The sequence below is a fragment of the Equus asinus genome, chromosome 26 (genome assembly GCF_041296235.1).
Source record: "Equus asinus isolate D_3611 breed Donkey chromosome 26, EquAss-T2T_v2, whole genome shotgun sequence".
NCBI classification, from domain to species: domain Eukaryota; kingdom Metazoa; phylum Chordata; class Mammalia; order Perissodactyla; family Equidae; genus Equus; species Equus asinus.
The window spans coordinates 41999851-42024993 of NC_091815.1; the positions used below are offsets into that span (position 1 = coordinate 41999851).

At 42.2% G+C, this 25143-nt stretch overlaps 1 protein-coding gene across 4 annotated transcripts; it reads left to right on the top strand.

Annotated features, from left to right (window-relative positions):
- Positions 1-993: 993 nt before the first annotated feature.
- LOC106846668 (zinc finger protein 256-like) lies at positions 994-24714 on the top strand. 4 transcript variants are annotated; one of them, XM_014865610.3, is made up of 5 exons: positions 1035-1225; positions 1595-1664; positions 2878-2948; positions 3436-3562; positions 20566-24714. In XM_014865610.3, exons 1-5 carry the CDS (start codon positions 1193-1195, stop codon positions 22521-22523), a joined length of 2259 nt encoding a protein of 752 aa, XP_014721096.3. In that variant the 5' UTR covers positions 1035-1192; the 3' UTR covers positions 22524-24714. The 4 variants fall into 4 exon arrangements, with proteins under 4 accessions (XP_070354658.1, XP_070354656.1, XP_070354657.1 ...); XM_070498557.1 differs by lacking the exon at positions 2878-2948 and having other exon boundaries at positions 994-1225; XM_070498556.1 differs by lacking the exon at positions 1595-1664 and having other exon boundaries at positions 1014-1225.
- The last annotated feature ends 429 nt before the right edge of the window (positions 24715-25143 follow it).

A 25143-nucleotide genomic window follows, 5' to 3' on the forward strand; every position in this document is an offset into this window, starting at 1 on the left:
GCAGGCCTATCTGCTATTTCCATCAATCACTGTGCTGACAGAGCAGCCTCGTGACTACTGTAAAAGGGACATTTCAATCATATGTGAAACATTCTCTTTAGGGTATGTAACCACCCTGTATACCCCCACTTCTTTGGAGTGCTCTGTTCCTTTGTGGAAAGACTCTCCCGGGTTATAATCCTCAGATTTAAACTCAGAATAAACTCACCCAAATTTCCATCATGGATTATTTTCGTCGACACCCGAATTGCAATTCTAAATAAAAGCCTCTTTCTTTAAAATTTCATTTTGCCTCCTTGAAGCCGCTCTTTTCAGTTAACAGATACCCAAAAGGAACTGCGTATATCTGGGGATATGTTGTAAGAAATATCATATGGATGAAAGTGTTCCTCAGTGGGTGGGACACAATCACTAACTACAGGAAAGAGAGAGGGTTTGCGCGACGGCAGACAAGACATGCTGTTTGTCCACCTAATTCAGGGTGGCCCACCATCCCTCTTCTCTCTTTCCAGTCATGGACCCCTATGGGACTTTCTCTTCTCCTTAACCAATCATACTGAAACTGACAAAAGTGACTGACACTTCAGACTACAAGCTTTTGAAGAGCAGTAACATCAAGTTTTCAGCTCCGCGTGGATTCATTTTATATCGAACTGACTGTATAGAATCACATGGCCATTTAGATCAGATTTGGGAGCATCTAAAACAATAGTTTTATCGTGTGAGAGCAGGCTGAGCTTCACGGAGCCTGCGATTACATCTTCTCTCCGCTTCTGACGGGGAGCAAAGCCCCTCCTTCCGGGAGGTGCACCATTTTCCCGGTAACTCTCAGGGTTCCACGCGGCCGGTGCCTTGGTTAGTCCGGATGGAAAACACCCTTCTCCGTGGCCTGTAGAACCCTGGGAACTACATTACCCGGAAGAGCCTAGGGAGAGAGACGGCGGAGCTGAGCCAATGAGGGATCAGGATAAGGGTTTCCGTGCGTGCGCATGCGTCGGGGCTGGACTTCCGGCCTCCTCCTAGAGGCGGTCTTTAGATTTGTCTGGGTGTGGGGTCGCGCGGTTTGAGGTTTTGGACTCCGTGGGTGTCGGAGCGGTCGGCGTCGCTGCGACTAACTTGAGGAGGCGCGAGAGGAGGGGCTGTCCCCGCGGCCCAGGCGGCTCTGAGGCTCGGCGACGCCGCCCGGGGCCCGATGGCGGCGGCCGCGCGGAGGGAGCCGGCTCAGGTGAGCGCTCGGCTCCGGCCCGCCCCGCCCGCAGCGCAGCCCGAGCTCCAGCCCTCGGGCGGGCGCTGCTCCCGGGCCTGCAGCCCAGGCCCCGGGGCCGGGCCAGGGAGGTGCTCGTGGGGCCTGTGGCTGCGGGCGGGGGTCCCGGGCCGAGGGGGCGGCGGGGCAGGCGTGGGGACGGCCTCAGCTGGGAACCGGGTACAGAAGGCTCCGTTCTTTCTGTGAGGAGCAAAATGCAGCGGGGCCGGAGTCCGGCCTGTAACGTCACTTCCTGAGAAGCTGGGCATCTGTTAGGGAGGTAAGGTGAGGTTTGAGTCAGAGGAAGGAGGTCGCTTTACCCGGATCTAAATCGGCTTCATCTGGCTGCAGGATAGAGAACACACTGTGGGGGTGATGGAGGAGGCGGAGAGCCCAGCAGGAGGTAATTGCAATAATCTAGGTGAGTGTTGATGGACCAGAGTGACCACCATGGATGTGGGAGAAGTGGTTGAATTCTGGATCCGTTTTTTAAGAAGGGCCAAGCCGAATTGCGGGTGTTTCGGGTCAGAAGAGAAAGGGAGGAGTCAAAGATGACCCCAGGGTTTTTGGTCCTGGCAGCTGAAGGGATGGAAGCTCTGTCGACTGGGATGGGGAAGTTGGCAGTAGGTTAACTTTCCTTGGAACTATCAGAAGTTTTGTTCGGGCCCTGTTAAGAGTCGGAGACGTTTCAGGGAACAGTGAGTCAGGCAGGCCTGGAAATCTGAAGAAGGGTTCAGGATGGAGACATGCAATGGTGATGGCTGTTGTGTGGACCAGGGTGGAGCTATGCATTATGTTGAGCAGGCGAATGCAGGTTATGTTGGCAGTGCTATTAGCAGGTCAGAAAGACTAGGGTGCTTCTGAGGAGTAGTTCTCTTTCCCAGCACCTGGTTGGGGTTGCTGGGCCTCAGAAACGCAGGCGAGGGGAAGAATGATCTGGCAGGTGGCCGAGTCTTCCCCGAGATCAGTGGACAGAGTTGGCTGTGGAGGCAGGGGAGTAATTGAGAGAAGGTGACAGGAGGCTGGGTCTGCTGCTTACCCAGGTCTGTTCCACTTCACAGAACTTTATAGTGAGCTTTGGTGAAGTGTGGGGTTTTTAGTTCTGCTAGGGGGTAAAGTCTGGGGCATATGTGGTCGTTTGTGAGAGTCATTGTGTCTGGCAGGGTGTGCCTTTTTTTTTTTTTTAACATTGACCCTGAGCTAACATCTGTTGCCCATCTTTTTCTATTTTCCTTTTTCTCCACAAAGCCCCCAGTACATAGTTGTATATTGTAGTTGTAGGCCTTCTAGTTCTGCTATGTGGGACACTGCCTCAGCATGGCTTGAAGAGTGGTGTTAGGTCTGTGTCCAGGATCCAAACAAGTCAAACTTTGGGCCGCTGAAGCAGAACATGCAAACTTAACCACTCAGCCACGGGACCGGCGCCTGGGTTGGGGTTTTAACAAAGGTAGAGTGGAAAGAGGAGGGTTGTAGATACTCAAGGGCCAACAGGCATAGCACAGAAGTGGAAGAGGATGTGAGCGTGTGAAATTGACATGTGGGTTCTGGGTGGCCAATAGGAAAGGAGGATGAGAGGCAGGGGGGCAGGTCTTCTAAGGACATTTGAGACTTTTCCTGGTATTGGAATTCATCAGAGGACTGGGGTTGTACTGGATCCTGTTTGAACTTGTCAAGCAATGTCTGGATGCCATGTGGCAGTTCACAGGTGAGTCCAGGGAGAATTCTGGGTCTGGAGCAGGAAGGTGGCAGAGCTGTGGGAGGGCACTTAGTTGCCTGAAGTGTCTGAGGTTCAGGAGTCTGAAGAGATGAGAGGGGTCTCCAGAGTGATGCCCGCCTTGAGAGGAAGTGTGAGCTGATCGCCCCCAGGGCACTGCTGTTGGGGACTTAAGACCAAAGCATGAACCTCTGTGTCTTGGAGGCACAATCTGGGAGACCCAGGGGAATTTGCTTGGCAGGAGGGATGGGACCCTGCAGGCCCGGCCCAGAGCTTAGATGGTATCTATGTCTCCCGCTGGCTTTGTTGCTGGGGGCTGAACACAGTGATTTCTGAGACAGTGAGGAGAGAGCTGGTGTGAGTGGCACCAGGACCTGGTGTCTGCTCTGTAGGGGGCACCTCTGGAGGCTTAGAGTGAGGTAGATGTGTGGGGTCCTCAGAGAAAGAATGATAATTTGATTTGTTCCCGTCATTACAGGCCAGTGTGACCTTTCATGATGTTGCCGTGTACTTCTCTGGGGAGGAATGGAGGCTCCTGGATGAGGCTCAGAGATGCCTGTACCTGGATGTGATGCTGGAGAACTTTGCACTCATATCCTCACTGGGTAAGGCCCTCTCCCTCCCCATGACCTGGACTAGGCTCTGTATTTCCTCCCACTCCTTTTCCCTAGGAGGTGCTCTGTCCTTCTCACATGTGAACTGTGGGAATTACATCCTTCTCTTTCTTTCTGGGTGGTGCTGTGTTGCTAGGGCTGGGTGTGTACCAGCCTCTTCTCTCCCCTGCAGCCCCAGTACCCTCTGTACTGAGCCCTCACAGGGAAGGATTCCAGGTCAGTAGTCTTGCAGTGAGGCTAGTGGATGGCGCCTTGCTTGCCCTCTCCTTGGCTGGGTGAACGTGTCCGGCTCCATGGCACTTGTGTGTGTATGGCAGGGTTTGCTCCCTTCCTTAACTGACGTTTCCTAGGACCTGCCTGTGCCAGGAATTACAGGCATTGTCATGGTCACTACTTATATGGGACATGGGCTACTTTTTAAGACTATCCTATATGGTACTTTTTATAGTGTTTCTTCCTCCTCTTCTCCCTGCGCCCCCAATTCCTACCCACCCTGCCTTTTTTTAAACTATTTTATTATTTTTTTTTTTTGAGGAAGATTAGCCCTGAGCTAACTACTGCCAATCCTCCTCTTTTTGCTGAGGAAGACTGGCCCTGAGCTAACATCTGTGCCCATCTTCCTCTACTTTATATGTGGGACGCCTACCACAGCATGACTTTTGCCAAGCAGTGCCATGTCCGCACCCAGGATCTGAACCAGCAAACCCCAGGCTGCCGAGAAGCGGAATGTGTGCACTTAACTGCTGCGCCACTGGGCCGGCCCCCCCACCCTGCTTTATTGAAGTATAATTGACAGAGTCATGCATTTGAGGTGTGTGGCGTGATGACTGGATAACATACACATTATAAAGAATTACCACAATGACGTTAATTAATGCATTCATCACCTGAGCTAATATCCTTTTTTTCTTTTTGTTTTTAGTGAAAACACTTAAGATTTACTCTCTTAGCAAATTTCAAGTGTACAGTACAGTATGATTAACTGTAGTCACCATATGATACATTAGACCCTCAGAACTTATTCATCTTATAAATGAAAGTGTGTATCCTTTGACCAACATCTCCCCAACCCTCAGGTTCTGACATTCTACTTTGTGTTCTATGAGTTTGACGACTTTTTTTTTTTGTTTAAAGATTGGCACCTGAGCTAACAACTGTTGCCAGTTTTCTTTTTTCCTGCTTTTTCTCCCCAAATCCCCCCAGTACATAGTTGTATATTTTTAGTTGTGGGTCCTTCTAGTTGGCATGTGGGAGGCCGCCTCAATGTGGCCTGATGAGCAATGCCATGTCTGCGCCCAGGATTCAAACCGGTGAAATCCCAGGCCGCCAAACTGGAGCGTGCGAACCCAACCACGAGACCACAGGGCTGGCCCCGAGTGTGACTTTTTATTTGAGATTCTACATATAAGTAATACCATACAGTGTTTGTCTCTCTCTTTGGCATATTTCACTTAGCATAATGTCCTCCAGCTTCATCAGTGTTGTTGCAAGTCGCAGTTCTTCCTTCTTTTTTATGGCTGAATATTCTGTGAATGTGTGTGTACTACATTTTCTTTATCAGTTTATCCATTGATGGACACTTAGCAGTGTTTCTCTGTCGGGGCTTTTGTGAATAATGCTGCAATGAATATGCACATGCAGATATTTCTTGGGAGAAACTGATTTTTGTTTCCTTGGGATATATATATATCTCCCCAGAAATGGGAATGGTGGATCATATGGAAGTTCTATTTAAGTTTTTTGAGGACCCTCCATAATATTTTCCATAATTACTGCTCTAATTTCCATTCCCAGCAACAATGTTCAAGAGTTCTCTTTTCTTCACAGTAATTTGATGTGGTCCTACTTGTTGATTTTAACTTTTGTTGCCTGTGCTTTTGATGTCATATTCAAAATACCATTGGCAAGAGCAATGTCAAGGAGCCCTGTCTCTATATTTTCTTTCTATAGGAGTTTTAAGGTTTCACTTCATACATTTAAATTTAAGTCTTTAATCCATTCTGAGTTCATTTTCATGCATGTTATAAGATGGGGATCCCTTTCACTTTTTTGCACATGGCTATCCAGTTTTCCCAGCACTATTTATTGAAGAGACTGTCCTTCCCCCCTTGTGTGTTCTTGGTGCCCTCATCAAAGATTAGTTGAGGGGCCGGCCCCGTGGCCGAGTGGTTAAGTTCACACACTCTGCTTTGGTGGCCCGGGGTTTCGCTGGTTCCAATCCTGGGCGCAGACATGGCACTGCTCATGAGGCCATGTTGAGGCAGCATCCTACATGCCACAACTAGAAGGACCTACAACTAAAAAACCCCACAACTACGTACCGGGGGGCTTTGGGGAGAAAAAGGAAAACTAAAATTAAAAAAAAAAAAAAAGATTAGTTGATTGTATATGCATGGATTTACTTCTGGGCTCTCTCTATTTTGTTCCGTTGGTCGGTCTGTCTTTATGCTGGGTACCATACTGTTTTGATTATTATAGCCTGTAAGATAGTTTGAAATCAGGAATGCGATGCCTACAGCTTTGATCTTTCTCAAGATTGCTTTGGCTATTCAGGCTCTTTTGTGGTTCCATTCAGTTTTTAGGTATGTTTTTTTTATTTCTGTGAAAAAAGTATTGCAATTTTAATAGGGATTGCATGCAAAGTGTAGATTGCTCTGGGGATTATAGCCAATTTAACAATGTTAATTCCTCCAATCCTTGAGTATGAGATATCTTTCCATTTATTTCAGTTGTCTTCACTTTTCCTTCATCAATGTTTTATACTTTTCAGCGTATGTATCTTTCAACTCCTTGGTTAAATTTATTCCTTCGTGTTTTATTGGTCTCGATGCTACTGTAACTGAGATTGCCTTCTTCCTTTCTTCAGATAGTTCGTTGTGAATATGCAAAACGCAAGTGATTTTTGTATGTTGATTTTGTATCCTGCAACTTTACTGAATTTGTTTATTCGTTTTAACGGTTTTGGGGAGGATGTCTTCTCTCCGTAAGGAGGTTTTCTCTGTGTAAGATGATGTCATCTACAGAGATGATTTTACTTCTTTTTTGGTTGGCGTGCCTTTTGTTTCTTTTCTTGCCTAATTGCTCTCTAGGACTTCAGTCCCATGTTGAATAGAAATGGTGGGAGAGTGGCTATTTTTGTCCTGTTCCTGATCTTAGAGGACAAGCTTTTAGCGTTTTACCATTGAATTCTTTGTAGGTTGTAGGCTTATCATATATGACATATTATGTTGAAGTATATGTTTTATATACCTAATTTCGTTGAGAGAGTTTTTTAAAAATTATTTTATTCAGGTGACACTGGTTTATAAAATTGTTTGAATTTCGGGTGTACACTATTATATTTCAGCTTCTGTATATACTGTGTCATGTTTGCCACCAGTCGTCTAGTTTTGATTCTTCACCATACATGTGTGCCTTTTTACCCTTTTTGCTTTCCCCTCACACTTTTCTCCTCTGGTAACCACCAATCTGTTATGCTTATCTATGTGTTTGTTTATCTTCCACATACGAGAGAAATCATAGGACATTTTTCTTTGTCTGTTTGACTTATTGTGCTTAGCATAATACCCTCAAGGTCCATCCATGTTGTTGCAAGTGGTGCAGTTTTGTCTTTTTTTTTTTTATGGCTGAGTAGTATTTCATTGTGTGTGTGTGTGTGTGTATACACACCACATCTTCTTTATTCATTCGTCTACTGATGGGCACTTGTGTTGCTTCCACAAGTTGCTTCCAACTTGTGTTGCTGGCTTTTATGAATAATGCTGCAATGAACATAGGGGTGCATGTGTCTTTTAGAATTAGTGTTTTCATGTTCTTTGGATAAATATCCAAAAGCAGAAGAGCTGGGTCATGTGGTATTTCTCTTTTTAATTTTTTGAGGAATCTCCATACTGTTTTCCATAGTGGCTGCACCAGTTTGCATTCCCACCAGCAGTGTTTGCGTGTTCCCTTTTCTCCACATCCTCTCCAACACTTGTTATTTCTTATCTTTTTAATAGTAGTCATTCTTTCAGGTGTGAAGTCGTATCTCGTAGTTTTGATTTACTCCTCCCTAATAATTGGTGATGTTGAGCATTTTTTCATGTGCCTCTTGGCCATCTGTATATTTTCTTAGGAAAAATTTCTGTTCAGATCCTCTGCCCATTTTTTGATCTAGTGGTTTGATTTTTTTGTTGTTGAGTTCTTTATATATTTTGGACATTAACTCCTTGTCGGATATATGATTTGCAAATATTTTCTCCCAGTTAGTGGGTTGTCTTTTCATTTTGTTCCTGATTTCCTCTGCCTTACAGTAGCTTTTTAGTTTGAAGTAGTCCCATTTGTTTATTTTTTCTTTTGTTTCCCTTGCCTGAGGAGAAATGGTTTTCATTGTTTATTTTTCGAGGAAGATTAGCCCTGAGCTAACATCTGCCACCAATCCTGTTTTTGCTAAGGAGGTGTATTCATTATTTATTTCTAATAGTTTTCTGGTGGATTCTTTAGGGTTTTCTATATGTAGAATTATGTTATCCACAAGTAGGGACAGTTTTCTTCTTCCTTTCCAATTTGGATGCCTTTTATTTCTTTTTCTTGCCTAATTGTTCTGGCTAGGACTTCTGATACTATGTTGAATAAGAATGACGAGAGTGTGCATCCTTCTCCTGTTCCTGTTCTCAGGGGAATAGCTTCCAGTTTTTCACTGTCAATTGTGATGTTGGCTGTCAGTTTGTCATAAATGACCTTTATTATGTTGAGATACTTACCTTTTATACCCATTTTATTGAGAGTTGTTTTTGTCATAAATGGATATTGGATCTTGTCAAATGCTTTCTCTTTGTCTGGTGAGATGAGTATTTGATTTTTCTTCTTCATTTTGTTAATGCGGTGTATCACATTGATTGATTGCGGATATTGAACCATCCCTGCATCTCTAGAATAAATCCCACTTGATTATAGCATATGATCCTTTTTTTTTTTTTTTTTTTTTAGGTTGGGATCTGAACTAACAACTGTTGCCAATCCTCCTTTTTTCCCCCCTGCCTTTTTTCCCCAAATCCTCCCAGTACATAGTTGTATGTTTTAGTTGTGGGTCCTTCTAGTTGTGGCATGTGGGACGCCGCCTGAGCATGGCCTAATGAGCAGTGCCATGTCTGCACCCAGGATCCAAACCGGCGAAACCCTGGGCCGCCGAAGTGGAGCACGCAAACTTAACCACTCGGCCACCGGGCCTGCCCCATGTATGATCCTTTTAATGTATTGTTGTATTCGATTTGCTGATAGTTTGTTGAGGATCTTCACATCTATGTTAATCAGCAATATTGGCCTGTAATTTTCCTTTTTTGTGTTGTCCTTGTCTGGTTTCAGTGTCACGGTAATGTTGGCCGTGTAAAATGAGTTAGAAAGTGTTCCATCCTCTTCAATTTTTGGAAGAGTTTGAGAAGGATAGGTATTATATCTTCTTTGAATGTTTGGTAGAATTCACCCAGAGAAGCCACCTGGTCCTGGGTTTTTGTTTTAGGGGAGGTTTTTGATTACTCTTCCATTCTCTTTATTGGTCCATTCAGATTCTCTATTCTTGATTTAGTTTTGGGAGGTTGTATCATGCTAAGAATTTGTCCAGTTCTTGTAGGTTATCCAATTTGTTGGCATATAGCTTTTCCTAGTACTCTCTTGTAATACTTTGTATTTCTGTGGTACCTGTAATTTCCCTTTTTTTTTTTTTAAGAATGATTGACTCAGACCTCACACCTGTTGCTAATCTTCCTCTCTTTTTTTTTCCTCCCCAAAGGCTCTCAGTATGTAGTTGTATACCCTAGTTGTAGATCCTGCTAGTTCTTCTATGTGGGGTGCTGCCTCAGCATGGCTTGATGAGCAGTGCTAGGTCCACACCTGAACCAGCAAACCCTGGGCCACTGAAGCGGAGCACATGAACCTAACCACTTGGTCATGGGGCCAGCTCTGCCTCTTGTTTCTTTTTTTTTTTTTTCAATTTTCTTTTCTTTCTTTCTTTTTTGAGGAAGATTAGCTCTGAGCTAACATCTGCCACCAAGCCTCCTCTTTTTGCTGAGAAAGACTGGCCCTGAGCTAACATCCGTGCCCATCTTCCTCTATTTTATGTGGGATGCCTGCCACGGCATGGCTTGACAAGCAGTGCATAGGTATGCACCAGGGATCTGAACCGGCGAACCCCGGGCTGCCGAAGCGGAACATGCAAAGTTAACCACTGCGCCACCTGGCCAGCCCCTCTCATTTCTGATTTTATTTGAGCTGTCTGTTTTTCTTACTAAGTCTAGGTAAGGGTTTGTCAGTGTTGTTTATCTTTTCAAAGAACAAGCTCTTAATTTTATTGATCCTTTCTGTTACTTTCTTTCACTCTCTATTTCATTTATTGATGCTCTGGTTTTTATTATTCCCTTCATTCTACTGACTTTGGACTTTGTTATTTTTCTAGTTCTTTTAAGTATAGTGTTAGATTGTTTATTTGGGATTTTTCTTGTTTCTTGAGGTGGGCCTGTATTGCTGTAAACTTGCATCTTAATACCACTTTTGCTGCATCCCGTAAGTTTTTTTTTTTTTAATTTTTTATTGAGTTAATGATAGGTTACAATCTTGTGAAATTTCAGTTGTATATTATTGTATGTCAGTCGTGTTGTAGGTGCAACCCTTCACCCTTTGTGCCCACCCCTCACCCCCGCTTTCCCCTGGTAGTCACTAATCTGTTCTCTTTGTCCACAGGTTTAAATTCCTCATATGAGTGGAGTCATACAGAGATTGTCCTTTTCTGTCTGGCTTATTTCACTTAGCATAATTTCCTCAAGGTCCATCTATGTTGTTGCAAATGGGGCGATTTTGTGCTTTTTTACGGCTGAGTAGTGTTCCGTTGTATATATACACCACATCTTCTTTATCCAATCATCTCTTGATGGGCACTTAGGTTGCTTCCACATCTTGGCGATTGTAAATAATGCTGCAATAAACATTGGGGTGCAGAGGACTTTTGGAATTGCTGACTTCAAGCTCTCTGCATAGATACCCAGTAGTGGAATAGCTGGATCATATGGTAGTTCTATTTTTAATTTTTTGAGGAATCTCCATACTGTTTTCCATAATGGCTGCACCAGTTTGCATTCCCACCAGCAATGTATGAGGGTTCCTTTTTCGCCACAACCTCTCCAACATTTGTTACTATTTGTTTTAGTTATTTTTGTCATTCTAATGGGTGTAAGGTGATATCTTAGTGTAGTTTTGATTTGCATTTCCCTGATGATCAGCGATGATGAACATCTTTTCATGTGCCTATTGGCCATCTGTATATCTTCTTTGGAGAAATCTCAGTTCATGTCTCCTGCCCATTTTTTGATCAGGGGTTTTAATTTTTTGTTGTTGAGTTGTGTGAGTTCCTTATGTATTATGGATATTAAGCCTTTGTCAGACGTATTACTTGCAAATATTTTTTCCCAGTTAGTGCGTTGTTTTTTTGTTTCAATCCTGTTTTCCCTTGCCTTGAAGAAGCTCTTTAGTCTGATGAAGTCCCATTTGTTTATTCCTTCTATTGTTTCCCTTGACTGAGAAGACATGGTGTCCGAAAAGACCCTTTAATACTGATGTCAAAGAGTGTACTGCCTACATTTTCTTCTAGAAGCTTTATGCTTTCAGGTCTCAGCTTTAGGTCTTTGATCCATTTTGAATTTATTTTGGTGAATGGTGAAAAAGAATGGTCAATTTTCATTCTTTTACATGTGGCCCTCCAGTTTTCCCAGCACCATTTGTTGAAAAGACTTTCTTTTCTCCATTGTAGGCCCTCAGCTCCTTTGTCAAAGATAAGCTGTCCATAGATGTGTGGTTTTATTTCTGGGCTTTCAACTCTGTTCCATTGTCTGTGCACCTGTCTTTGTACCAGTACCGTGCTGTTTTGATTACTGTAGGTTTGTAGAATGTTTTGAAGTCAGGGATTGTGATGCCTCCAGCTGTGTTCTTTTTTTCTCAGGATTGATTTAGCAATTCAGGTTGCCCCATATGAATTTTAGGATTCTTTGTTCTATTTCTGTAAAGAATGTCATTGGGATTCTGATTGGGATGGTGTTGAATCTGTAGATTGCTTTAGGTAGAATGGACATTTTAACCAAGTTTATTCTTCCAATCCATGTACATGGAATGTCTTTCCATCTCTGTATCTTCATCCATTTCTTTCAGAAAAGCCTTGTAATTTTCATTGTATAGGTCTTTCACTTCTTTAGTTAAATTTGCCCCGAGGTATTTTATTCTTTTTGTTGCAATTGTGAATGGTATTGTGTTCTTGAGTTCTTTTTCTGTTACTGTATAGAAATGCTACTGATTTATGTAAATTGATTTTATACCTTGCAACTTTGCTGTAGTTGTTGATTACTTCTAAAAGTTTTCCAATGGATTCTTTGGGGTTTTCTGTATATAAGATCATGTCGTCTGCAAACAGCGAGAGTTTCACTTCTTCCCCCCGATTTGGATTCCTTTTATTCCTTTTTCTTGCCTAATTGCTCTGGCCAGGACCTCCAGTACTATGTTAAATAAGAGTGGTAATAGAGGCCATCCTTGTCTTGTTCCTGTTCTCAGGGGGATGGCGCTCAGTTTTTGCCCATTGAGAATGATGTTGGGTGTGGGTTTGTCATATGTGGCCTTTATTATGTTGAGGTAGTTCCTTACTATGCCCATTTTGTTCAGAGTTTTTATCATAAATGGCTGTTGGATCTTGTCAAACGCTTTCTCTGCATCTATTGAGATGATCATGTGGTTTTTATTCCTCAGTTTGTTGATGTGGTGTATCATGTTGATTGATTTGCGGTTGTTGAACCATCCCTGTGTCCCTGCTATGAATCCCACTTGATCATGATGTATGATCCTTTTGATGAATTGCTGTATTCGGGTTACCAAAATTTTGTTGAGAATTTTTGCATCTATGTTCATCAGCGATATTGGCCTGTAGTTCTCCTTTTTCGTGCTGTCCTTGTCAGGCTTTGGTATCAGTGTGATGTTGGCCTCAGAGAATGTGTTAGGAAGTGTTCCATCTTCCCTAATCTTTTGGAATAGCTTGAAAAGGATAGGTATTAAATCCTCTCTGAAAGTTTGGTAGAATTCCCCAGGAACGCCATCTGGTCCTGGGGTTTTATTCTTTGGGATGCTTTTGATGGCTGTTTCAATCTCTTTGCTTGTGATTGGTCTGTTCAAATTGCTTCTTCTTGAGTGAGGTTTGGGAGATTGTAGGAGTCCAAAAATTTATCCATTTCCTCTAGGTTATCCATTTTGCTGGCATATAGTTTTTCATAGTATTCTCTTATAATCCATTGTATTTCTGCAGAGTCTGTTATTTCTCCTTTTTGATTTCTGATTTTATTTGAGCTTTCTCTCTTTTTTTCTTTGTAAGTCTGGCTAGGGGTTTGTCAATTTTCTTTATCTTCTCAAAGAACCAGCTCTTTGTTTTGTTGATCCTTTCTCCTGCCTTTTTTGTTTCAGTAGCATTTATTTCTGCTCTGATTTGTTTTATTTCTCTCCTTCTGCTGACTTTGGGCTTTGTTCTTCTTTCTCTAATTCAGTTAGGTGTAGTTTAAGATTGCTGATTTGGGATTTTTCTTGTTTGTTAAGATGTGCCTGAATTGCGATGAATTTTCCTGTTAGTACAGCTTTTGCTGCATCCCTTATGAGTTGGTATGGCATGTTATCATTTTCATTTGCCTCCAGGTATTTTTTTATTTCTTCCTTAATTTCTTCAGTGATCCATTGCTTGTTCAATAGCGTATTGATTAGTCTCCACATCCTTGTGCCTTTCTCAGCTTTTTTCTTGTAATTAATTTCTAGCTTTACAGCATTGTGATCGGAAAAGATAGTTGTTATTATTTCAATTTTTTTAAATTTATAGAGGCTTGCCTTGTTTCCCAACATATGGTCTATCCTTGAGAATGTTCCATGCGCGCTTGAGAAGAATGTGTATTCTGCTGTTTTTGGATGAAGTGTTCTGTGTATGTCCATTAAGTCCAACTGTTTTAGCTTTTCGTTTAGCTCCACTGTTTCTTTGTTGTTTTTCTGTCTGGATGATCTGGCCATTGATGTGTGTGGGGTGTTGAGGTCCCCTACTATTATTGTGTTATTTTTGATAGCTTCTTTTAGGTTTGTGAATAGTTGTTTTATGAACTTTGGTGTTCCTGTGTTGGGTGCATAGATATTTATAAGTGTTATTTCTTCTTGTTGAAGTGTCCCTTTGATCATTATATATTGGCTCACTGTGTCTCTCTTTACCTGCCTTATCTTGAAGTCTGTTTTGTGTGATATAAGCATTGCAACACCTGCTTTCTTTTATTTGCTATTAGTTTGGAGTATTGTCTTCCACTCCTTCGCTCTGAGCCTGTGTTTGTCCTTGGAGGTGAGGTGTGTTTCCTGGAGGCAACAAATTGTTGGATCTTGTTCTTTAATCCTTTTTGCCACTCTGTGTCTTTTTATTGAAGAGTTCAATCCATTTAATTGAGGATGAGTATTGATGCATGAGGGCTTAATGCTGTCATTCTGTTGCTCGTTTTCTGGTTTTCCTGTTTCCTTTCTTTCTCGTCCTCTGTATTTTAGCCTCCCCATTGACTTCTGCAGTTTCTTATGCTGGGTGTCTTAGACTTTTCCTTATTTATGTTTTATGTCTCTGTTCTGTTTTTTAGTTTAGTGGCTACCCTGAAGTTTGTATTCAGAATCTCATGTATAACATAGTCCATTTTTTGGTTGTCTCTTACTTCCTTAGCCTAGACTGTTTTAGGCCCTTTCCTCCTCCCCTCCTAAATTATTATTTTCGTCTCTTATTCCAACTTGTGTTTTGAGTTTGTGGTTAGAGTGATAAGATTGTCTTTGCTTTCGTGATTTCCTTCCCTTTATCCTAATGCTATAGTTGAATATTTGCTATCCTGTTCAATTTCTATCTGTCTCCCTACTCTGTGTTTTGTGACCACTTACTCCCTTTTTTCCTTTTTTCAGGTATGAGAGCCTTCTTGAGGATTTCATGTAGTGGAGGTCGTGTGACTACAAAGTCCCTCAGCTTTTGTTTGTCTGGAAAAGATTTAATTTCTCCTTCATATCTGAAGGATATGTTTGCTGGATAGAGTATTCTTGGCTGACAATTTTTATCCTTCAAAGTTTTGAATACGTCACTCCAATCTCTCCTAGCTTGTAAGGTTTCTGTAGAGAAATCCGCTGAAAGTCTGATGGGGGTTCCTTTGTAGATTATTTTCTTCTGCCTTGCTGCCCTGAGTATTATTTCTTGGTCCTTCATTTTTGCCATTTTTACTACTATGTACCTTGCAGTAGGTCTTTTTACATTGACAAATCTAGGAGATCTGAAAACTTCCTCCACTCACATTTCTTTCTCAATCCCTGGATTTAGGAATTTCTCTTCTATTATTTCGTTGAGCACACTTTCTGCTCCATTTTCCTTTTCCATGCCCTCAGGAATTCCAATGATTCTTAAGTTGCATTCTCTCACTGAGTCAGCTATTTCTCTGAGATTTTCTTCAGATTTTTTAATTCTTAGTTCTCTTTCTTCCTCTGTCTGGAGCCATTCAGCGTGTCTATCTTTGATTATGCTAATTTTCCCCTCTATGGTACAGGCATTCAGGGAATCCATATTCTGTTTTATCTGATCCATTGTATTTTTCATCTCTAGTATTTCTAATTGATTCTTCTTTATAATTTCAATCTCTTTTGTGAAGTAACTCCAGAACTTGTGGACTTGTTTATATTTCCCTTTACCTCCTTGAATATTTTGAGGATAGCTATTTTGAACTCCTCTTCACTTAGTTTACCCATTTCCAAGCCCTCAGGAGCTACTTCTGTATTTTAAGTGTTTTCTTTTTGGAATGGAGCTTTTATTAATTGCTGGATGGTAGAGGAGTGGTTTTTACACATGATGCTATTATTCGGCTGCAATTAGAGCCTGTTGCCACTAGATGGGGTTTGAGAGGCTTGTTTTCTGAGCCCTGCGTCTTCAGCCAAGATGGCAGCGCCCAGGATGGGCTGGGGGAGGAGGGGCACTTTCACTCACTTCGACCCTTTTTGGATTAGCTCTCGCTGTCTGGTCTCCCGGGGACCTGGCTTGCTGGGGCTTCCCCACGCGAAAGGTGTCCCCTGTTAGAGGTTTTGCTGCACGGGTGGTGGGAGTCCTGGAGGATCCCCCCACAGGCGGCCCCTCCCCTGCTCCTTCCTGCACCCGCGGCAGTGATCCCAGTCTCTAGGGGCAGGAGCGAAGTTCTCTCCTACCCTGTTCCAGTTCCTCCGAGGCGGGCTGCAGCCTCTCCGCCCTCCGTCGTTTGGCTGCTGTGGGTCTCTGATGATTTCTTTTATTAGGATTGTTTTTTTGGTTGGAAAGCAGTTGCTCTTTTTGGTTGTACTTTGGAGGGGAGAGAGTTGCGGGGGAGATCACGCCACCATGTTGCTGAATCACTGGAACCTGTGTCCATCCCATAAGTTTTGGTGTGTTGTGTTTTTATTTTCATTTGTCTCCAGGTATTTTGATTTCTCCTTTGATTTCTTATTGGTTGAATAGTTGTTCAGTAGCATGTTGTTTAGTCTTCACATATTTGTGAGTTTTCCAGCTTTTTCCTGGTAGTTGATTTCTAGTTTCATAATATTGTGCTCAGAAAAGATGCTTGATATGATTTTAGGCTTCTTCTTTTTTTTTTTTTAAAGATTTTATTTTTTTCCTTTTTCTCCCCAAAGCCCCCCGGTACATAGTTGTATATTCTTAGTTGTGGGTCCTTCTAGCTGTGGCATGTGGCATGCTGCCTCAGTGTGGTTTGATGAGCAGTGCCATGTCCACGCCCAGGATTCGAACCAACGAAACACTGTGCTGCCTGCAGCAGAGCACGCGAACTTAACCACTCTGCCACGGGGCCAGCCCCATGATTTTAGGCTTCTTAAATTTATTGAGGCTTGCTCTGTTTCCCAGTGTGGTCTGTCTTTGAGAATGTTCCATGTGTACTTGAGAAGAATGTGTATTTTGATGCTTTTGGCTGGAGTGTCTTATATATCTATTAAGTCCCTCTAATCTCGTCTTTCATTTAAGGCCAATGTTTCATTGTTGATTTTTCTGTCTGGATCATCTATCCAGTGATGTAAGTGGGATGCTAAAGTCCCCCACTATGATTGTGTTGCTGTCAATTTCTCCCTTTTAGGTCTGTTAATAGTTGCTTTACGTATTTTGGTGCTCCTTTGTTAGGTGCATATACCTTAGTAAGTCTTATGTCTTCTTGTTGGAATGTCCCTTTTATTATTATATAATATCCATGTTTGCTTCTTATCTTTTTTTTTCTTGAAGTCTGCTTTGTCTGAGAAAAGTGGCTACAGCTACTTTCTTTTGGTTGCTGTTAGCTTGACGTATGTATCATCTTCCATCCCTTCACACTCACCATGCGTTCATTTTTAGAGCTGAGGTGTGTCTCCTGGAGGCAGCATATTATTGGTTCTTGGTTTTTAATCCATTTAGACACTGGGTCTTTTGATTGGTGAACTGAATCCATTTACATTTACAGTGATTATTGACATGAGGGCTTAAATACGGCCATTTTGTCTTTTATTTTCTGGTTGTTGTATAATTCCATTGGTTCTTTTTCCTTGTATTTCTTTTTTTTTTTCTGCTTTTTCTCCCCAAATCCCCCCAGCATTTAGTTGTATATTTTTTAGTTGTGGCACATGGGACACTGCTTCAACATGACCTGATGAGCGGTGCCATGTCCATGCGCAGGATCTGAACCATGGGCCGCTGGAGCGGAGCGTGCAAACTTAACCACTCAGCCACAGGGCCAGCCCTTTCCTTGTATTTTGACTCCCATTTTCATTTGGTGGTTTTCTGTGATACTTTTCTCAGTTTTCTCTGTATTTATACTTTGTGACTCTGTTCTGATTTTTTGTTTAGTGGTTTCCATGAGATTTGTATAAAAGAGATCATAGATGAGATGGTCCTTTTTCTGCCAATATCATTTTATCTCAATTAGCCTATGCATGTTCCATCCTTTTCCTCTTCCTCTTCTATGTTTTTATCATCACAAATTACTCTTTTCTGTTTTGAGTTTGTGACCAAATTGAAGTGGTTATGGTTATTTTTCATGCTTTCTTTCCCTTTAGCCTTCATGTTATAATTGTTTACTAACCTATTCTGATATAGAGTTGTAACTTTCTGATTTTGTTTATTTGTCGCTTGTTCAAAGCTTCATGAACCTTTGCCTTTTTGTTTTAGGTAGGAGGGCTCCTTTCAACATTTCTGGTAAGGCACGTCTAGTGGTGATGAACTCCCTCAGCTTTTGTTTGTCTGGGAAAGGTTTTACTTCTCTGTCATATCTGAAGGATAATTTTGCTGGATAGAGTATTCTTGTATGATAGATTTTGTCTTTCAACATTTTGAATACATCATTCTGCTCTCTTCTAGCTCGTAGGATTTCTGCTTAGAAATCCATTGAAAGCCTGATGCAGGTTCCTTTGTAAGTCAGTTTTTTCTCTATGGCTGCCCTTAATAGTCTTTCTTTGTCATTGTCTTTTGACAGTTTTAACATTATTTGCCTTGGAGAAGGTCTTTTTGCAGTAAGATAACTAGGAGTCCGATTAGCTTCATGTAGTTGAATATCCAGTCCCTTCCCCCGGATGGGGAAGTTCTCAGCTATTATTTCCTTTTCTTTTTCTTTTTTTTTGTGAGGAGGATTGGCTCTGAGCTAACATCTGTGCCAATCTTCCTCTATTACATGTCGGATGCCACTAGTGCATGGCTTGATGAGCAGTGTGTAAGTCCGCACCAGGGATCCAAACCCGCGAGCGTCAGGCTGGCCCCTGTTATTTCTTATAATAAGATCTCTGCTCCTTTCTCTCTCTTTTCTTATTCTGGGATACCTATAATCCTTGTTACTTTTCCTAATTGAGTAGAATATTTCTTATAGAATTTCTTCATTTTTTTCATCTTAGTTTTCTCTCTGCCTCCACCTGAATCATTTCTTGATTTCTATCTTCAAGCTCACTAATTCTCTCTTCCATATGGTCTGCTTATTGAGAGAGTTTTTATCATGAAACTATGCTGAATCTTTTGAAATGCTTTTTCGTGAGAATGTCTGCATGTATGTTCATCATAAATATTGGGGTCTAATTTTCTTTTCTTGTAGTGTCTCTGTGTGACTTTGGTAGTAGGATATTGCTGGCCTCATAAAATGAGTTTGGAAGTGGTTCATCCTCTTCAATTTCTGGAAGAGTTTGTGGCGAATTGATGTTACTTCTTGAAATGTTTGGTAGAACTCACCAGAGACAGTATCTGCTCCTGGGCTTTTCATCACTAGCAGATCTTTGATTACTGATTCAACCTACTTACTAGTTATACATCTATTCAGATTTTCAATTTTTCGTGATTTGGTCTTGGTAAATTGTATGTTTCTAGGAATTTATCCATTTCTTCTAGGCTATCCAATTTGTTGGCATTTGATTGTTGATACTGGTCTTTTATGATTTTATGTGTTCCCATGGTATAAGTTGTAATGTTCCTCTTTCATTCCAGATGTATTTATTTGGGTCTTTTTTGTTTAGTGTACCTAAAAGTTTTAAAACTTTGTTCATTTTTTTTGAGGAAGATTAGGCCTGAGCTAACTGCTGCCAAGCCTCCTCTTTTTGCTGAGGAAGACTGGCCCTGAGCTAACATCTGTGCCCATCTTCCTCTACTTTATATGTGGGATGCCTACCACAGCATGGCGTGCCACGCAGTGCCATGTCCTCACCCGGGATCCGAACCGGTGAACCCCAGGCTGCCAAAGCGGAATGTGCGCACTTAACTGCTGTGCCACTGGGCTGGCCCCTGTTCATCTTTTTAAAAATGAGATGTTTGTCATTTGTCTTTTCTGTTTTTAGTCTGTATTTCATTTATTTCAGGTCTGTTTTTTGTTATTTCTTTTCTTCTGCTATGTTTGGGCTGAATTTGTTCTTCATCTAGTTCCTTGAGCTATAAACTTACTTATTTGAGATCTTTTATCTAATGTAGGCATTTATTACTCTAAATTTCCCTCTTAGTACTGCTTTTGCCGTGTCCCATAACTTTTGGTATGTGTGTTTCTATTTTCTTTGTCTTAAGACATTTTTTGGTTTCTTCTTTCACCCATTGGTTTTTCAGGATTGTGTTGTTTAATTTCCACATGTTTTGAATTTTCTGGCTTTCCTCCTGTTACTGATTTCTACTTTGATACTGTTGTGATTGAAAAAGATCCTGATGTTATTTCAGTGTTCTTCAATTTGTTAAGACTACTTTTATGACCTATAACGTGACATGTGATATGGAATGTTCCGTATACACTTGCAAAATGTGTATTTTGTTGCCTTTGGATAGAATGTTCTGTATGTGTCTTTTAGGTCCATTTGAGATAAAGTATAATTCAAGTCCAAAGTTTCCTTATTAATTTTCTGTCTGGATGACCTACCCAGTGTTGAAAGGGGAATATTGAAGTGCCCTATTGTTTTACTGTCTTGTTTTTGTTGTTGTTGTTTTTTGAAGAAGATTAGCCCTGAGCTAACATCTGCTGCCAATCCTCCTCTGTTTTGCTGAGGAAGACTGGCCCTGAGCTAACATCCTTGTCCATCTTCCTCTACTTTATATGTGGGACGCCTACCACAGCATGGCTTGCCAAGCAGTGCCATGTCTGCACCTGGGATCTGAACCTGCAAGCCCTGGGCTGCCAAAGCGGAACATGCACACTTAACCACTGTGCCACCAGGCCAGCCCCTATTGTTTTACTGTCTATTTCTGTCTTGTAGCCCCTGCCACTTTTCCTTGTTTCACACCCTGTTTTTATATCCTTTCCCTGGTGAGATGTTCACCATTCTTTGACCTTAGGGTCCCAGTAGTACAAGCAGTCACTTCAACTGTATTCCAACTTTCTTGTCTTGAAGAGCATCCCATAGACTCATTCCTAGATGAGGCAGAAAAACATTTGGGATGAGAGTGCCCCTCCCTGTAGTCAATATGTGCTTTACGAGAGTTTCTTTGTGTTTAGGTTGCTGCTGTGGAGCAGAAGATGTGGAGCCTCTTTTTCAACAAAGCATTTCTGTAGCAGTCTCACAGGCCACGACTCCCACGGCAGCTCTATCTTCCCAGAGGACCCACCCCTGTGAGATGTGTGGTCCAGTCTTGAGAGACATTTTCCTCTTTGCTGAGCAGCAGAGAACACAACACAGCCTGAAACTGTTAAAGTGTGGGGCTTGCACAAAAGGATTTTATTTCAGTGCCAAGTTTCAACAGCACCAGGAGCAGCACATGGGAGAGAAACCCTTCAGAAGCAGAGTGGGTCAACAGCACCAGGAGCATCATGTGGGAGAGAAACCCTTCAGAAGCAGAGTGGACAGGGCCTCGTTTGTGAAGAGGTGCAGATTCCATGTGTCAGGGAATCCCTTTTCCTGGGAAGAGGTGGGGAAGGACTTCCTGGCCAGCTTCGAACAACAGCAGCAACAGAGCACTCATACCAGGGAGAAGCCCAAGAAAATCACCCAATGCAGGGCCACTTTACCAGGCAGAAACAGTCATTACACCTGGGGAGAATGCAAGAAAGCCTTCACTCCCATTCGCACACTTGTTCAGGACCAGGGTGTCCATGCTGGAAGACAGTGTTTTGAGTGCCATGAATGTGGGAAAACGTTCAGGTACAAATCCTCGTTTGTTATGCACCAGAGAGTCCACACTGGGGAAAGGCTTCATGTGTGTGGAGAATGTGGCAAATCTTTTAGGCGAAGCTCAACCCTTGTTCAACATCGAAGAAATCATACTGGGACAGGACTGTGCAAGTGCAGCAAATGTGGGAAATCCTTAAGCCACCAATCCATCCTTACTCATACTCAGAGAAGTCAAAGTGGAGAGAACAGCTATGTGTGCAGTGAATGTGAGAAATCTTTTAACCGTAGCTCAGTGTTCATTCAACGTGGGAGAGTACATCCTGGGGAAATGTCTTATAAATGTAGTGACTGTGGGAAATCTTTTACCTCCAGCTCTGCGCTCATTTATCATCAGATTTCTCACACAGGAAATAGGCCTTGTGGGTCCAGTAAATGTAGGAAATCCTTTAAGGATAGAAGCCAATTCAGTCAACATCAGACAGCTCACATTGGAGGAAGGCCTTATGGGTGTACTGATTGTGGGAAATTCTTTAATCGAAGAAATAACCTCATTTTACACCAGAGAGTTCATACGGGAGAAAAGCCTTACAAGTGTAGTGTCTGTGTGAAATCTTTTACTTGTAGCTCTGCCCTCAGTTATCATCAGAGATCTCACACAGGAGAAAGGCCTTATGAATGCAAGGAATGTGGGAAATCTTTTACTTCTAGGTCCAGCCTTCGTTATCATCAGAGTACTCACACAGGAGAAAGGCCTTATGAGTGCAGTGAATGCGGGAAATCTTTTACCATGAGCTCTGGCCTCCGTTATCATCAGAGGATTCATGGTAGAGAAAGGCCTTATGAGTGCAGTGAATGTGGGAAATGTTTTATCTTTAGCTCCCAACTCCGTTATCATCAGATAGTTCACACTGGAGAAAGGCCTTACAAGTGTAATGAATGTGGGAAATCTTTTAAGAATAGGTGGAAGCTCATCATACACGAGAGAGTTCACACGGGAGAAAAGCCTTATGTGTGCAGTGAATGTGGGAAATCTTTTACCTATGGCTCCATCCTCTGTTATCATCAAAGAGTTCACACTGGAGAAAGGCCTTATGAGTGCAGGGAATGTGGGAAATCTTATACTGCTAGCTCCAGCCTCCGTTATCATCTGAGATCTCATACTGGAGAAAGGCCTCATGAGTGCAGGGAATGTGGGAAATCCTTTAAGGTTAGATCACAGTTCATTAAACACCAGAGAGTTCACACTGGAGAAAGGCCTTATGAGTGTAATGAATGTGGGAAATCCTTTAGCCAAAAACCTCATCTCTCAACGCACCAGAGAGTTCATAACAGAGAAAGACTTTAGAAATGCAGCTAACATGGGAAATCTTTTACTTTTGATTCCAGCACCCATTGTCATCACAGTTCACACAGGAGATAGGTCTCATGAGTACAGTGATTGTGGAAAGTCCTTTAGCCAAAAACATTCCCTCGCAGTGGAGAACTCCTAATAGAGAATGGCTTTACGAGCACAGTGAATGTGGGAAATTCTTATGGGAAAATCTACCCTCACTCTACATAAGAGTATTCAAACTAGAGAAAGACCAAGATATACAGGGGATGTGCAATTCCCTGGTTTGATGTAAGGACATCAGAGGAAACTGAGGAGCCATTTGTCTGAACTGAATCTCATATGTCTGAACATGCACAGTGGGGAGATTCCCCATGTGTGGTATGTTGCATTTCCAATCCGTCTAGGGTTCTTGCCACATATGTCACTGCCGATTTCTGCGCCAAAGCCATTTCACCTCTACCACCTGGCAGGTCCACACAGTGTGCATCAGTCACCACCCCTGAGTGCTCAGCGAAGCTGATCTCTGTTCTCTCAGGAATTAGAGCAAATTAGGAATAATGTGAACCCTTACGGGGGTCAGCTTCCCTCCTACTTGACTATGTTGGGCATGGACCTGTGTCGCTATTGATTTGGGCTATCATGTGAGTTCAGCTGGCAGCTTTTCACAAAGATGATATTTCTCAGGACATGTTGGTCTCACATGATACTTGTTATGAGATTCCAGCTTCCCAGTCATGAACTGGAGAACTGCCTGCCCCACATTGCTTTGTTTTGTACAATAACAAAGACCTTCCTGTTTAAGTCGTCTTTAATCTTGGATGTTCTCTCACTGTGTGGGGTAGTTTATAAACAGATTTGGGCTCTACAAGCATGAAGGGAAAACTTTTTAAGAGTCTCAAACTGTGTGCCTGAGGAGAGACAGTATAATGGCAGGAAATGACTTGCCAGTTTTGACCAAATTTCCATTGCTGCCCACAGCCTCCCAGGAAATACTGCAAGGCTTTCTGCTCCTCATTTGAGGCCTGGAAGCGGGATTCAGGAGGCTCAGTGATGACCCTGAAGAGAGGGTTGGTGTGAGAACCTCAAGTGCATCTGAGGGCAGCATGAACTTTTTCCCTTCCTCACAGGAGGTCTCACAGGGGACGTCAGCCCTGTGGAGGGGATATCTTCCCATCTACAAAGAGCCATGTGCCCTGATGTCCACAGTTCATTGGGCGATGGTCACTGGTTGTAAGACCGTTGTGTCCAGGGGAAACCATAATTGATGGAGAAACACTGGCTTAACAGGGAATGGAGGAGACTGCAGCCAGCTAGATGGAATGTGCCTCTTATGAAAGTGCATGCAGAAACTGTTCTGTGACACTGACTGTGTTGGATCAGTTTTACACAAATCTCGGGACCTCCAGGCCTGTTTATCTTGTTTAGCTGAAATCATTACCCAAGAATGTAATAAAAATAATTGAAAGGTTTTGTGGATTTCTGTAGCCTCCCAGTGCTATTCACCTCAAGGCCATTACTGCATAGGCAGGAAAGAATGGGGATCCATAGCCCAGGGATGTGGCTCTTGTGATCCAGGCAGCATTCCTGTTAACTTGGGTGGAAATATCCTTCAGTGTTCCCCATGTTTGTTGTCACTGAGGGAAAACTGACCCCTAGAGGGCGTGAGGAGACAGATGATGGAGTCAATACAGGGTTGCCAAACATTTTCCAAAAACAATGGGACATACAGATCTTTTTTTATATTGAGCCAATTTTTAAAGCTTTATTAAGGTATAATTTACATGAACTAAACTGCTTGTATTTAAAGTGTACAATTTGCTAAGTTTTGACATATTTATGAGCCTCTGAGACCATCATCATAGTCCTGAGAATGACCTTATGTGTCTCGGTATATTTACCTCACATCCTATCATAATCTCTCCTTGGCCTTCCCACCTCTCCAGCTACCCATTCACTTACTTTGCTTGCAGTAGATACCTTTGCTTTTTCTTGAAATCCTACGATTGGAATTATAAAACCTTTGGTCTTTTTTTTTCTTTTTTTAATATTTCATAGAGATTTACCAATGATGATATATGACTAATTCATCTTTTTTGCTGAGTAATATTATCTTTGGATATAGCACTGTTTATGCATTCATGTGTTTATGGGCTTTCAGGTTATTTTTGTATTTTAACTATTGAAAATAAAGCTGTTAGAAACAGTTGTGTCAGTTCCTTTTACAGTGTATGTTTTCTTTATCTTTTGTCAATAACAGTAGAGGGCAATGTCTGTCACAGGGTAGAAGAGTGTTTAACTCTTGAAGAACCTGCCAGACCGCAATCTACCATGGATTGCTCCCTTTTGCTGTTGCACCCGCAGTGTGTGAAAATTGCACTTCCTCCCAATACTTGATACGGTCCTTCTTTGATGTCAGCCTTTTAACACGTGTAGTAGTATCTGTGTCGTTTTAATTGCCTTTCCTGAAAGATTCTTGATTTTGAGCATTTTTCATGTCTTGGCCAACTGTATACCTCTTGTACAAGTTCTGTTCACTGCATTTGCGTAGTTTTCATATGAGTGATAGCTATTTCCCTTTTGATTTTCAAATAAGACTGAAACACACGTTGGAATTTTTCTCAAATGGCATTAG